This window comes from Triturus cristatus, chromosome 3_2 (assembly GCF_964204655.1).
Source record: "Triturus cristatus chromosome 3_2, aTriCri1.1, whole genome shotgun sequence".
Classification (NCBI taxonomy): domain Eukaryota; kingdom Metazoa; phylum Chordata; class Amphibia; order Caudata; family Salamandridae; genus Triturus; species Triturus cristatus.
The window spans coordinates 1,141,894,727-1,141,910,831 of NC_140584.1; the positions used below are offsets into that span (position 1 = coordinate 1,141,894,727).

At 45.0% G+C, this 16,105-nt stretch overlaps 1 protein-coding gene across 1 annotated transcript in view; it reads left to right on the forward strand.

Moving 5' to 3' along the window:
• Window positions 1-411: 411 nt before the first annotated feature.
• The window catches only part of SMARCAL1 (SNF2 related chromatin remodeling annealing helicase 1), a 355,566-nt gene continuing 339,872 nt past the window's right edge, over window positions 412-16,105 (forward strand). Inside the window, exons 1-2 of the mRNA XM_085649962.1 lie at window positions 412-544; window positions 3,628-4,688. Coding sequence (XP_085506088.1) covers window positions 3,719-4,688 — 970 coding nt within the window. The 5' untranslated portion in view covers window positions 412-544; window positions 3,628-3,718. The remainder of the gene's footprint in view (window positions 545-3,627; window positions 4,689-16,105) is intronic.

Sequence of the window (16,105 nt, forward strand, 5' to 3'; positions counted from 1 at the left end):
AAACCGAACTACGCGATAACTGAAATCAAAGCTAGAAACATAACTACATTTTTGTCGTTTGACTTTATAAGGGTCCAAAACAAAAGTTACTCAGAACGCGCTGAAGATCCAAACGCATCCAAGCGCTGGGTTGCATGATTTCTAATGCCGTGCCCCATAACGAACTGAGTAATGACGGTGGCACCCCACGCTGCTGCAAGCAGGGGAATTGGAAAAAAAGAGAGGAGGTGTTTGGGTGCGATGATTCCCAAACAAACCGAAGCAAGACATGGTGCACCCAACCGTAGTCAGGGATAAGACCAACCTCAATAACAGAGGCAGTCAGGAGAACAGCGTGTACAGGGCGGGCCACGGAAGTCAACTCTGACGTAATTTCCGGGTTATGGCCCGCCTCCTCGAGCTGCAGAGTTACCCAGAGAAAACTAAACAGTTCCGGGGAAAGGCGGCACTTTTTGAAAAGGTCCTGCGGGGCTGGGTCCGCAAGCGGGGAGGTGACAGCTCAGAAGTCACTGGCCCACTTCTGTTCGCCGGGGACTTTCCACGGGTGAGAAGTGAAAGAAATAGGCATAGAGAGAGGACCAAAACTGTTTACTTACACAATTTTGAAAGGAATAAGAAAGTGTGCAAACATGTGGAGGCGAATGATCGCCTCAGTAATAGGAAATATATATATATTTGGGGGGTGGGTGGACACAGCTTATTTGGGCAGTAGTTGAAGAAGGGTGGGTGGGCACAGCTTATTTGGGCAGTAGTTGAAGAATTACTTTTCAATGCAGCGTCAGGGGTAGTAAGAACTACATAAATGCAATTTAACATATGTGATGTTGAAGCGGTGTTGGTGTTCACAGGGAAACGTGTGGTTTTCGTCGATAAGCTGCAAAACTTGCGATCACACAGTTGTGTAGTTAGTGAAGGGAGCTACTGTACGGGAATAAGCAAGAGAAAAATACTTTGCAAACGATAGACGTGATGTACGTGGATCTAAATATGTTTTGCAGTGGAGATGTGCTCGCTGTCACCGTTTTAGATCTCAAGCCCAATTGTTATTCACCACATAAGATCACACTGCCCTATTTATTTAGAGGCGCGATCTTCTGCCAGGGTTGCCAATGAAAGCAGAAGGACATTGAAGAGAAGCTTTATGATACATGTAGTGCCTGTGATGCATCGGCTCAGTAGGCAAGCTGTAGAGTGCTGTGAGAATGCGATGATGCATGGAATGTTACTTTTGTGCTGGGTAAAGCCTGGCAGTTAAGTACTGTTGTAGGCGGGTGGAGCCCCGACAGGAGGGCCGCTGGAATTACGCGATTTTGTGGCAGCCGCGTTTTTTGCATACAGGTAGAGTTATCAAATTTACCACATAATCCATCATCTGGCGCATAATCTGCAGATTTTACCCCCCCCCCCCCTCCCCCCAAATAGTTTCTAGCTCAAACTGCTCAAAAGCTACAAATAATGGAGTGACGTGTTGCAGTGCACTGGAAAGCACTTTGCATAGGTTGACTGGTCACATTTCTGTTGCTTTTTGCTATATTTGGTTGCACCTCATTAGCACCTGTTTAACCAATCTGCAGACACTGTAAAAAATGACAAGACAATGAAGTAATACTATCACATAACTATCACATAATGTGCCGTTTTACGCCACATAATTTTCTTTTTCTTATCGCATAACATTCTCAACCCAGATGCATAATTTGTTTCTCCCCTGCCGTATATTTCCAGTGGCCCTGGACATATGAAATGCACTAAACCTCGCAGGGCTCGAAAAATCCCTTTGCATTTGCGAGCTAGATTTAATTAGGGCGAGCTATTTTTAGGTCCTACTCGCCCTTTCTGGCAAGTAGGAACATAACCTGACTTTTGACCTCTGTCTCTGAAAGCAGAGGAAACATGACAAGCATCTTTTTGCTCACAAAGTAAACGAGCAATAAAAATGCATTTAAATCTTGTTAACTTGTCACATTTGCTTACTTTCACAGAGGTCAAGTGCATTTCAGTTAGGTCGAATTGATTTTGTAGGTCATTAGACCTACAGGTCTAATACAACTAAATGATTTTTCAAGCCTTGCCTCGTCCTTGAGTGGCCCCAGACTTGTGAATGAAGATCTTGCCTTCTAACTGCATTTGGCGATGAGTTGTTAAATAGAACATGTGTAGCGATGCATCAGGGCTCTGGCTGCTCTTGGGAGCTCTTTCTAACATAGGAGGAGGATGGTCTAGAAATGGAGAGAGACTCGGTGACCATGGAGTAGTATGATGTTATCTATCCTCCAATCAATCTCAGTAGCTGCTGGGTAGGAAGATCCCAGTTAGGAAGTTGGGCAAAGCCAAGGAGTTAGCGGAACACTCCATTTAAGTAGCTGAAGCAGCAGCATTGCACTGCCGTAGAAAAGTGAGCGAGTCTATGGTTCAGTTCCTGCCATGTCTTTGGTGAAGAATGCTGGAAGAGTATCTGCCTTGGCTAGGGCAACATTATCTGGGAGTGGGGTGAACCTATGATTGCATTATATTCACTTAAGGTAGGGCTTGTGGAATCTGCAACATTTCTGGAGGGCTCTGTTGCAAAGGCAGGCCCTGCAGCTTTAAGAGGCACGGTCTTAAACTGGAGCTCGGCTCCTAAGGTGAGGACTCAACTACAGTTCCAGTCCTGTGGCGTTGGAAATTGTAGGCCTGGCATTCTGGACCTGTGCATATTGCTTCACAGGTGAAAGAGATGCCATTGGAGTGTAGACTCTAGAATTATGGTGCACTGCCACAGAGGCGAGGAGGAGAGGCAAATTGTTGTGAAAAACTGCCATTGAAACAGTTTAAAAACTCCATAATGCATTAAAGTCATGGTCATTGTTAAATAGGAAAAGGACTGGTAAATGACAAAATACAATCGAGAGAGTATGAAAGATTAAACTCCGAGGTGTAGGAAGGTTGCTTTGTTCCTGAATTTAATTTGTAGGTTATAGCTGATGGATCCAGGTTTCCTACTTTTGTGGGGTGTGTGGTTTCTTTGCAAAAGAAAATTCATTTCTAGGAGTGTTTAGTTCCCAATGTATACTGAAGTGGTGCTGGAAAGTTAATTCTGTATAGTGCTAAGCTTTGCAACTCTTTTTCATAACTGCATATGTTTGTTATGCATTACACTTATATGAATAGCATGCAAGTTAAAGTATTTTTGCTGAATGATGCACTGATACAGGGGCAGAATATGGAAGGACGGACAGCAGCCTGTAACCTTGGCCTATCATGAAAAAAAACCTACATGAGTGGCTCCAGTCTCTTATATAAAGACCCTACCCTCCAACTATCACAATCCTAAAGAGAAAAGACCGAATAGTATTCCCCAGAAAAATGAGTTTTTTTAATATGAAAGATGTTTAACCTTTTACTGTGTGCTACTGGGTACCTTAGAGGTGGAGAGAATTACAATAGGGGCAATCATGCACACATATGACATCGGTTTCTACCCTTGGTATCTGAAAACCTCGACTGGAGATGTAGTGTTTCGATATAGTTGTATGTTGCCAATAATTTAAGCAAGTGCGGTCTTTACAATCGAAAAATGTGTAGGCCTTCAATTGTTGAGTGAAGCAATAAAGGAACTGAATTCTTTGTGTATTTTTTGTTTTGTAGGTTATTTTCCCATGGCCAGATTCATCGAGAGGTCCCGTGATTTCTTTTCACGCAAGATTGAGTTACAAGAGGTGTGCATTATCCTAGAAAGATGTCCTCTTGTCTGTCAGAAGAACAGAGGAAGAAAATTGAGGAGAATCGACGGAAAGCTTTGGCCAGGCGTGCGGAGAGGCTTGCAGCACAACAGCAAGGAGCACAACCTACACAGGGAGGTCTGTCAGTCAAGTGTGTCGCCACTGTCCAAACCCCTAGCAGAATCCCTCCAGGTCCGGAAATAAAGCTCCAGCAACAACAGAACACAGGACAGGCTGGGCATGCTGCTGAGAACGTTCACCAGTTCCTGTCAAAACCCAGAAACCAGGTTTTTGTGTCACCAAAGAGTTATAATAATGTAGGAGCTAATCATTCAAACCCGCCTCAGCCTGCTTCTAGCTCAAGTGGAGTACAGGAGCAGAAAGATAGTGCTGTGAGCTCGAGTCGAGTGGTGCATAACCATTCATCTGTGGCCTTGACCCCTGTGCAGAACTCAAATGAACGTTCAGGTTTGGAACTTGGGGACAGTGCGCAGAGAACTGGCCTTCCTTCCTGCTCATTGAAAGAGATAAAATACCAAGCAGCATTCAAGACTGTGCCTGAGCCTTCTGTTCTGTGTCACGATGATCTAGAGTGGACAAACCAGAACAGCGGACACTCTGATTCTCACTTGGTTCAGCAGGCTGGCAGTGATTCTGAGAAAACGTGGGGCAACTTGGAAATAAAGACACATGTTATCAACAGTGATTTAGGAACATCCTACCAAAAACATGAGGGAAGCTGTGTTTCAAAGTTCTATGGTGCAGGACCAGCGGCAAAGCCTACCGGGCCCAGCATTGCTCCAGCTTACAATGATTCTAGGGGCCAGAGGACTACCACTAATGGAAACAGGACAAGCCCTATTAAGAAAGTACAAAACCCTGTCAAAGGGAAGTGCCTGATGCATGCTCAAGACCGTTTCCGCGTGGAAGTGGGATTTAACGCAGATCTCATTACTCTTTTTAAGAGTATTCCAAGTAGGAACTACGGTAAGTACAGTTCTCATTCTCGTCTATGTTTTTGAACTGCCATTCCCCTCTACATTCTAGTGTCATTTTGTTGATTTGATGCGTAGTGTTTGGCTTCTATTGGAGTTCTAACTTCTATTTGTATGTTGCTCACAGTAGTAAGGTAAACCACTTCCGCATTTAAATTTTGGGTCACAAATATCAGAGATATTTTTATAAACGGTATCTTTAGTGATGAAAATATATATACAAATATATATTTTTAAAAAGGATCGACTATTAAATGTCAAAAACTTGTCATAGTAAATAAGTAGATGTCCCTGTCCCCCTGCTTTAATAATACACGTGCCTACACCTGGATTTATTGTTACCTTAGAATTCCTTGTTTAGATGGCACTGTGGCTTGATAGGTAGTTGCCTAAGAATCTGTGCCTAAGTATACACGTAAAAGTACTACTTGGTTCCCTGTCCCTCTGAACTTGTGCTGCAGCTTGTCGTGTGAGGTCTGCACCAGCAGTGCTGGTTACGCTCTAGGACTGAGAGTAAATCCTCCTGTGAATACATGTACCACGGTACAGAAGTGCTGCATTGCCTGGGGTTTTGGAAATGTAGAGTATCTTGCAGCAATAACAGTTTTTCTGCATGTGCAGTTATCACTGACTCTGCTCTGTTGGTAACTGCTCCTTCTTTCCTCTGACATGATGCAGTATCAAGGATCCAGGATGCAGAATGGATCACTGTCAGTCCACGACGTGGTAAAATATGCAGCCAAACCAAAGCCATTTCTACCCTTACAATCACACTCTTAATGAGTACCTAAGGGACGCAGGTTCTAGCCTAAGGTGTGATCTTCTCTATATCTGCCAAGCAAATGTACTTTGCTTGAAAATCAGTAATTGCTGGCATAAACACGCATTTATCCTGAAATAATGATATCTCTGCGTGCTCCATTCAGTTAATTTAACGCCTGATTTCTTGCAGGTATTCACAAAATCTGTCAGTTGTGAAGTCGTATAGCCGGAGGACTTCATATCTATTTTCTCTCTCCTGTATTTTTTTTAGGTCTGACTTAAAGAAAGCTTTAGTTGTTTAGTCATTCAGTGAAGTAAAAATAAAATCATAATTTAAAAATACATATTTTACATGCTTAGAAAGGATTTTAGTCGGTCTCTTCATTCATTGATGTACTCATTTACCATTCACAGTTTATTTCCACCCTGCACATAATACAGCATGGGGCAATGAGTGCCAGGGAAGATGGACTCATACTTTACTTTGTCAACTTGTTGTTTACTTTCTGTAAGAAATTGGAATATGAATTGAGGAGGCTGAATAACCACCTCAAGTTGTAATAACGACCCTCGTCAGGGTCAACCCTTCTAGTCACTAAATTAACCTGAGATCAACCCCTCCATAGCTTGGCACAGAGCAGACCTGCTGCTTATTTAGAGGCAACGTGTAAAGTATTTTATGCAGTATTACAACAGTAATAAAGTCGAAATGCACAACACTAAAAAATCCCAAAATGAATTAGTAAAATAGAATAAACAAAATGACACCAAACTAACAAAAATCCAATAATGGGAACCATAGATAGGATTTTTGAATGTTTAACTAGAAATAGTAGGAAGAAACATATAGTTGCGGTAAAACGTGACCCAGGCGGATGGCGCTGACCACGATGGAGCCCGGGTTGGATCAAGTAACCAGGTTCGTCCTGGTGAAAGATTTTCACTTCTGATTTAGATCCTCATCAGGAGTACTCTTCTTAAGCCCCCAGGATCTCAGGGAGGCACTTGGAGTCTCACAGGATAGCGGACTGAAGCCAACAGAAGAGTGCCGTCCAGGCCCAGTTGCCACTGGGCAGTTACAGGAAAAGGCCTATCGTGGCTTGTTGTGTCCCTGTAGTTTTAACACGAGTTCAGTCTTGTGACCCTTGGAGTCCACTTCTTTGTCCTGGATACAAGAAGAGAAGGTCCAGTCTTCTAGGCTCTTCTTAGGTCTCAGGCAGCAGGTTCAGTCCTCTTTTAATATTTCACAGGTCCAGAAGTGTTCTGAAGTGTGTGCCTGATGATGGCACTTTAATTGACTCTGGGAAACTCCCTAACCAATGGAGTAAAAGTTCCTGTGACTAACCGTACCTGTTTTCTGTATTTCAAGAGGGCTTGAGTTTTCGGCCATTCTAAACTTACTCTGAGAGCTGGTGGAGCGCGTGAGAAGTGTACTAGAATAATTTTAGTGTCCTCCCACATCTAACACCAAAATCCAGTTTGATGCAGTCCCTGTACCCACAACAACCAGGATACAGAAGTCTGGTAGAAAAAAGCTGAGTTGTCATCAACCAAACACCAGACTTATTTTGACCCCTGGCCTTCGCCCTTTGAAGTGCACCTCAAATGTTCTATGAAACCCCGCAGACCTGTCCACCAGGCTGGGACCCCTTAATATCCAAAGATACTCACTGTGATCGGGACCAGACTGGCTGAGGGGACAAAACAAGGGCCCTACCCAAGTGTCAGCCATATTGTTCCTGTTACATGGACAACCCGTGTCATATGAAAAGCCCCATCAGACCTGTCAAGCAGGATGTGACATCCAAGCAGATCTGGCCAATTTAATGTCAAAAGGGATCCTCCTAGCCTCTCGTGCATATTCTGTTGGGTTTGGATGGGCCACCTTTGCCCATCAGGTCCCCTTGGAGGAGAGTCGCACCTCATCCATGCCTATTAAATACTAAACACTGGCTGGCTGAAGGAGGAAAATGTAGATTTAGCTTCCAGGGACTTCGAGCAGGGCAAAGGTAATGTTTATTTTCTGCAATATTTAGAAAAAATCCTAATTCACCTTTGAATTGGATTTTTAATAACTATTAAAAATAGTTATTTGATATATATTTTTAAGCTAGTCCCATTTTAAAGATATCGTATTAGTATTTAATATTGCATCCACTTGTTTTTCTTCGGAGCAGCTAGCCTTGGTACAGTGAAAATAGCTTTGAAGTGCTAATTGCTGTAAAGACATGTTTAACATAAAATCTTTACACATCCTACTTTTAAATGCCATGTCTCCTTCCTTATGGTAAACTGGTCTACTTAGGGTTGATTTGGTAATAAGGGCTACTTAGGGGTGGTTTTTAAATATTTAAATGGAAGGTTTAGGCCTGTCAAAAGGGGTTATTCTGACAGGTCGAATTTGCAATTAAAACCTTCACAGCCAGGCTGCGGGTGGCAGGCCTGCAGTCATGTTTACATTGTCACTGTAATGGATGGCATAATGGGTGCTGCAGTCCACTCAAGACATTTCACTTGCAGGCTTGGGATACACATTAGTACCATATAGTAAGTATGTATAGATAAGTTAAATGTGCTAATCAGGAGTATACCAATTTTGCCATGTTGGTAAGTAAAGCGCAACCACTGGCAAGCAGGGATATAGTATACAGAGTTCTTTAGTCAGAACACTAAGTGGGACTAGGCGTATACATAATGACAAGGAGTATGCAGTTCTTTTTGACATAGGGGAAATGGCAACAAGCATTGGCATAGCCAATAGGTCTCGCCTTTGGAACCTTATAAGTGTTTAGCCATGCAACAGTTTATGTTGTTGCACCAAGGATATTAGGCTGCTTAACTAAATACTTATAAGGTCTCAAAAGCAAGACCTATTGGCTATGCCAATGCTTGTTTTAAATATGTAAGACTTACGCTAAACACTGGGCTGACAACTACATTGCAATTTGCTCTAATGCATGGTGCCAAGCGTATGCTTCTCAAACCAGCATCACCCATTGTAAACTAAAAAAGTGAACAATCATTAATATGTTTGGCTTTAAGGAAATACATGGCCACGGTCACCTTTAATGCACACACTAGCACAGATCATGCATACATGCATGTAAACAGAAACACCGCCACCTACACTACAGACAAACATGTACATTGACCATCAGACCTACAAGCACGCTGACAGGCAGTCACTGATGCACACAGAGACACAGCAATCATGCACACAGACCAAAGAAATAGGTATCCATATAGACTGACCTACGAGGGAGTCATCCACAGAGGTAAGTACAGAACTACAAACAGACCACCACAGATTAGGTCACCCGTGCACAAACACCAACAGAGGTGCGGTCATTCATGCAAAGATATACAAGCAACAATGCATACGTATTGCCAGATTAACAAACACCACCAGAAATATAGCCACCAAAGCGCACAGACCAAAAGAGAAACCGTTACCAAGGCATGCAGACCAACTCTCGAAGCTACACAGAGGGCTCCATGCAGTCCTTCACAACATACACACAACCAGGCAGCACAAGGAGGCTGACGGAGAGATGGATAGTGCGTCATTGGCACCGGGGAGATTCGGGCTTAAGGTTTACATAATATCTAGCCCCTTCTGCTTACTTTTATCGAGTTGGAGAAAGTAGGAGCGTCAACATCATTTTAATCCTTACCTTGTTGGGGGGGGGGGGGGAACGCTCATTCTTTAATGAGAGACTTGGCCACGAAAGTCATCACGATCGCTGTGAAAGCGAAAGTCATCACGATGACGTAGAAAGCCGTTCATGAGTGCTGCTGGCTGGCCTAGCGCATGGCGGCTGCACGTGTGCACGCCACGTGCACACAAGCGCTAGGCCAGCCAGCAGCACTTAAAAAACTCACATACAAAATGTCTCTCCGAGCCAGCGCATGCGCTGGGCTCAGCGAGACCTAAAAACAGTAAGTCGTAGGGAGCTGAGCAAACAGATCGGGGGGATCTGATTGCTCAGAAGTGAGAGTCCTCACACACCCTAATGGGTTTCATGCTTCATCACCGGTTAGCTCCTTGTTGGGCTGGCGCTGCAATGCCCAGTGGGCCCCTCGAGGGGGCTCTTTTCCGGAGTTCTTTTTAAAAATAAGATGCTGTGGTGAAGTATGGGTGGTGGTGCTCTATGTGTAGATTGGTGTAAAGTGATTTAAAAATAACTAAGAGGTAACAAATGGATTTTTAATGTAGAGGTCTTCTTGTTACGAGTAAAAATATGTGGCTGAGTATGGACATAGTGATACAATGTAGTGTACATAGAGGTTGACATGTTTCCTGCCTGAGTTAGCGCTATCAATCACGACAAATAAACCTAATCTAATGGTGATTTGGGAAGTGAATGTGATCATTAACATAAATGCCCAATCAAAAGAAATAATGTAGTCCTCTGTAAGTAGGGTATACCTGCGGGTAGCTAAAAGGGTGACAGAGAGGGGTAAGTTGCTGCTTATCGAGTGCGCTGGACATCTTTTCAATCCGCAGCTAGCGCAGACTATGCTGTCACCTATGAGTCCAGTAGTTTACCTTATGTGGGTCGGTTTTTAGAAACCAGCGGGTATACCTTACTTACAGATGGTTTGTTGTTTGTAGCCTACTGGAACCTCATTGGGTACCTCCTCAAAATAGTAGTGCCACCACCAGTGCTGTCTCCTCTTTTGAAGGAGAGGGTGTTTTACTATACAATTGCAAAGCGGCTCATTCAGTCCCAATAAGTGGAGCACTGGTGGTACCCACGCTGTCCCTCTGAGTGCTAAGGCCTCGACGACAAGTCTTAATCTTGAGAGATTTCTCTTCATTGACTGGCTATGGCCTCATCACTTCCTCTGTCGTTGTTAGACCTCACTGTGCTTAGGTTTGTGTGGTAATGTCAAAACGTCTGTTCCAGCTGAAATATTTGTCAGAGAAGGCAGGGTCTGACACAGCATTGACTGCAGTCATGCTTCTTCAGAGGATGGCAAGTACTTTGGTGAAAGGGCCTCTTGAGGAGTACACATGTCCTACAATTTGAGAGGAGCCCAGGAAGCAATCTGTCTAGCGTATGTGGCTTGCAGTGGAGAAGAACCAATTTTTTTATTTATAGGTTTTATTAAGTACAGCAATTCAGTTACTTCAGAGTACCGAACAGATGCTCTAAGCAATTGTGCATGTGTGCGTTTACTAGAGTTTTATTAGTAAGACCATAGATATCACAGTCCATGTGCAAATACAAAGTACAGTACCTCTGGAGGTCCTTTAACATTCTAGTGGCCCTCTCTGCCCTTTATGATAGGACATTCATTCCTACATAATTTCTTAACACCTTCGATGCACATGGCGGCCGGGAGCCATCGTGGGCCACAGTGCTCGTGTGTGCAGGACGGCTCCTGCCGTCCTCTCACATGGCACCGGAAATCCCTCTGGTGCAGGCACCAGAGGGATTTCCTTTCCTCCCCAACAGCCTCGGGAGCTGGGTACGAGCTTTCCCAGCTCCCGAGGCGCTCGCCCCCTGGTTTCTGTCAAATGATGATCAGTGCGCACGTCGCACTGACGTCATTTCATAGAAACTGAAATGAGCCTTTAGGTTCATTGCGGTTTCACTTTAAAAGTGCTTAGGGGGAAATCTCATCCCCCCGAGCACGTAGAAAGACGGGAGGGGTATCATTGGAAAGGGGAGAATCTCCCATTTCCAATGGTACCCGCCCCTAGTGGATCCCTGCTTGGGGATCGCCCTGAGGAGGGCGATTTCCCCCCCTCCCTCCCCCCAGCAGGGATCCACCCACTAGACACCAGGGAGGGAGGAAGCGGCCCCCTTGGGAAAGGGCCTTTATTCCCCTAGGTGAGGGGCAGAAAGTCCACTAGAAACCAGGGATTTTTTTTGTATTGATGTAGGGGTGGGGGCTGCCCAAAATGGGCATGACAATGCCCCCACCCCCCAGAGAAATTCCAGTCTTCCTGCCAGGGATTTTTTCTAAAATTTGATCTAGGGGTGGTGGGTGCCCAAGATGGGCAGGGTAATGCTCCACCCTCCCCCTAAAAATGCAATAGTCTTTCTGCCCCACCACCCCCCGGTGGGCAGATGGGGGCAGTAGCCCACTAGGCACAAGGTTTTAAAAAAAATGTATATTGGGGGGCTGCCCAGAATTAGCATGCCAGTGCCCCCACCCCAAAAACAATTCAGTCTCTTTACCACCCCCCCCCCCCCCCCCCCCGGGAGCCCTATGGGAGCAATAGCCCAGGGGGACAGAAAGCCCACTATGCAACAGGAAATATATATATTTTTTAAACTTCAGTGGTGAGGTCAGCCCAGAATGGGCATGCCAATGCCCACACCCCCACCCCAAAATATGCCACAGTCTTCTGCCCCCGGGGGACAGATGGGGGCAGTGGCCACTGATCGGGGGCAGAAAGCCCACTAGGCGATGGGGCAGTGGCCACTGATCGGGGGCAGAAAGCCCACTAGGCACCAGGGATTTTTTTTTTTTTTTATATACGTAGGGGTGGGGACTGCCCCCACTCCAAAAAAAATTGCCACAGTCTTTGAATTTTTTAGCAAAATTTGAGGTTTGCAGGGAATTCTGGGTAGGTAAACGTTTGGGGATCCACGCAAGCCATACCTCCTTGGACTCCCCCGGGTCTCTAGTTTTCAGAAATGTGTGGGTGGTTTGGTAGGTTTCCCTAGATGCCTGTGAGCCCGGGGCCAAAGAACCAGGCCCCTCACCCCTGCAAAACCTTGTCGTTTTATGATGGGGAATTCTGAAGTCTCCACAGTACGATTTGGGCCATTTTCTGTTGCAGCCACTATGCCTACCCACACAAGTGAGGTACCATTTTTATCGGGAGACCTGGGGAAACGCTAGGTGGTAGGAAATTTGTGTCAGCCCTGTGATAACCACAACATTCCCACAAAAAGTGAGGAAAATGTGATTTATTTTTTTCCCCCCGCTAAATTTGAAGTTTGCTGGGGATTCTGGGTAGGGAAACATTGGGGGATCCATGAAAGCCATACCCACTTGGACTCCCTAGGGTACCTACTTTTCAGAAATGTTTGATTTTGGTAGGTTTCCCTAGATGGCCACTGAGCCCGGGCCAAAAACCCAGGTGTCCCCCCCCCCCCACCCACCCACCCACCCTTGCAAAGCCAGGTCGTTTTGTGATAGGTGACTTTGATATCTGCACAATACGTTTTGGGCCCTTCCTTGTCTGTCTCGGGAACTTTACCCACCCACACGAGTGAGGTATGGTTTTTATCGGAATACTTTGGGGGATGTGGGATGGGTGGAATTTTGTGGCTCCATGCAGATTCCAGAACTTTCCATCACAGAAATGTGAGGAAAATGTGTCTTTTTACAAAGTGTGGGGTTTGCAAGGGATTCTGGGTAAGAGAACCTAGTGAGAGCCACACAAGTCCCCCATCCTGGATTCCCCTGGGTGTCTAGTTTAAAAAAATGTATAGGTTTGCTAGGTTTCCCCAGATGCCGGCAGAGCTAGGGTTCAAAATCTACAACTAGACACTTTATAAAAAATAGGTCAGTTTTCACTGTAAAAATGTGGTGTGTCCATGTTGCGTTTTGCGCTGGTTCCTGTCGTGGGCACTTGGCCTACCCACACAAGTGAGGTATCATTTTTATCGTAAGCCTTTGGGGAATGCAGGGTGGGTGGAATTTTGTGGATCTACGCAGATTCCAGAACTTTCCATCACAGAAATGGGAGGAACATGTTTTTTTTGTTGTTGTTTTTTTTTTACAAAGTTTGAGGTTTGCAAGGGATTCTGAGTAACAGAACCTGGTGAGAGCCAGACAAGTCACCCCATCCTGGATTTCCCTAGGTGTCTAGTTATTAAAATGTATAGGTTTGCTAGGTTTCCGTAAGTGCCGGCAGAGCTAGGGTTCAAAATCTACAGCTAGGCACTTTGCAAAAAAAGGGGCAGTTGTCACTGTAAAAATGTAGTGTGTTCACGTTGCATTTTGGGCCGTTTCCTGTCGCAGGCACTAGGCCTACCCACACAAGTGAGGTACTATTTTTATCGGGAGACTTAGGGGAACACAGAATTGTAGAGCAACTGGTATTACCTATTGACTTTCGATGAATTTCTGGCTTCCAAATGTAATACAATGTGTAAAAAATAAATCACTTTGAAAAATGTCCTGTAATTCACATGCTAGTATGGGTACCCACAATTACGGAGATGTGCAAATAGCTACTGTTTCTAAACTCTATATTTTGTTCCAATTTTAGAAACGCATAGGTGTCTTTCATACAGATTTCTAACTGTTTATATTTTCCCAAATGAATTGCTATATACCTTGTACACAATAAAAAAAAATTGCAAAACGCTGATCAGTTATTGGCTCCGGGATTGTTGGGTTCTTGGTAAACCTACAAGTCCTATATATCCCCACAACCAGAAGGGTCCACCGGATGTAATAGTATATTGCTTTAAAGAATCTGTAATACATAAAAGAAGTTACAGCTGAACACGTTGGCACAAATGGCTGTTTTTTTCAACTCGTTTTCAATTTTCCAAATTTCAACTGTTAGTTTCTATAAAAAAAAAACCTTGAAGGAGCAACACAAATGACCCCTTGCTGAATTCAGAATTTTGTCTACTTTCTTGAAATGTATAGCTTTCCAGGATCCATTATTGCTTTCATACCCATTTCTACCATTAACTCGAAAGAGGTTGAAATCACAAAAAATAGCAACATTAGGCTATGTCCCAGTAAAATGCCAAAATTGTGTAACATTTTTGGGGTTTTCTGACAAAAGTCAGTCTGTCCCTGAAAGCTTGGTAGATGTTGATTTCAGCACCACAAACCCTTAGTTGATACCATTTGCATGGAAAAAAACAGACACTTTCATCTTCACCACTTTTTTCCAATTTTTCCCCCCAAAAACAAAATGTACCTGTATTTTGGCTAATTTCTGGGTCCCCTCCAAGGAAATCAACAAAGCCTGGGGACCTCTAAAATCCCCATGATGTTGGAAGAAAAGGACGCAAATTTGGCATGGATACCTTACGTGGTTAAAAAGTTACAAGGGGCTAAGCGCCAACTACCCAAAATAGCTTAAAAAAAGGCTTAGCACAGGGGTAAGGGGGAAAAGGCCTAGCAGCGAAGGGGTTTTCTGACCAATATTTATACTGACCTTACTTTCTGACACCTCACTTTTGAGACTATTAAAATTCACTGTAATCCCATTCACTTTGGTCCCCTCCATTTTTTCCTGCCATTTTGGTTGATGCCTTGTTCATTTTGAATCTACAGGTGTTAGAAGTGGGGGCCTCTAGTTGGCAATGGTTTGCACCATTGTCCAAGTAGGGGCCCTTCCTTCTAGTCAGGCTACGGGGAGGAGCACTTAACCTTATCTCAGAGGCAGTGTGTGAAGCATTTGCACATAACCAACAGTAATACCAGTGAAAACACTACAAAAGGACACCACACCAGTTTTAGAAAAATAAACAATATTTATCTGTGCAAACAAGACCAAAACCATAAAAGACCAATATACAGTAATCAAAAATAGGCACTTTGCAAGTATGACTTAAAATGCAGTTCCTTGAAGTCGGTAGCTCCGTCCGGTGCTACCGCGGTGCTGAAAACAACAGAATCCAACAGTTCCGGTCAACGCCGGTTGGTGCTGACCGGCGTTGGTGTCAGCAGGCTCGTAAATAGTACCTTTGGTTCCGTCAGACCGCGTCACTGGTGGCTGGTCGTGGCAACCGTCGCAGTTGCGATGCGAAGCGGTGCGGTACCCTCAAGTCACGGTGCAGGCAGCGGCTCGGTGACGGTCGTCCAGCGGCGTTGGTGAGACCAGGGCTGCGGTGCAGAGTGAGGCGGTGCTGACAGGTCACGGTGCAAGCAACAGTGCCGGTTGATGGAAGCTGGCGTTGGTCGGGACTGGGTGGTGCGTCGTGTGCTTCGAGTGGTGTCCCCAAACCACGGTGTGGTCACGGAATTTGCGGGCAGCGACGTCCTCCGTGAGACCTGGGTGCCCACAGGTTGCGGTGCAAGCAGAGGCGACAGCGTTTGTCTGTGAGACCAGGGTTGCTGTGTGAAGTGCGGCGGTGTTCTCTGCGGTGCCTTCAGGACACAGAGTCTGCAGCGGTGTCGGTGACGGAGTTGGCTGCTTTTCCCCCTCTGTGGCAACTGAAACAGCGGTTCCAGAGGCGGTACCCGCACATAGGTGAAGTCTGAGCTGTCCCTGAGACTTAGTGAACATGAGGTAAACTCTACTTCAAGCTCTTGGAGATATTCAGCAACAAGTTAAGAAATTTCAGTCCAGCCCTTTCACTGCCCAAGGCAAAAGCAGCAACTGCAGGCCAACACAGCAAAGGGGTAGTACTACTCTTGGTAGTTCTTCCATCTTTTTCTTTGCAGGTTCCTTGTTCCAAGTGAGTTCTAAAGCACTGGTGGGAACGGGGGAAATTGTGATGTTCTGCTGATACCTGAATCGGACCCTAGAATATCTGCAATCTATGGTTATTGCGCTCTTCAGACAACACATTTTGTTTTTAAAACATTCTTAAATTGTTTAGTTGGGGGTCAGCGCGGGGAGATTTCCGTCAGCCCTTGGTTGGTACACTTCCGCTGTATTAACGCGGTCTAGTGGTTGGGGGGTCCACAGCTGCTGCACAGCAGAGCTGA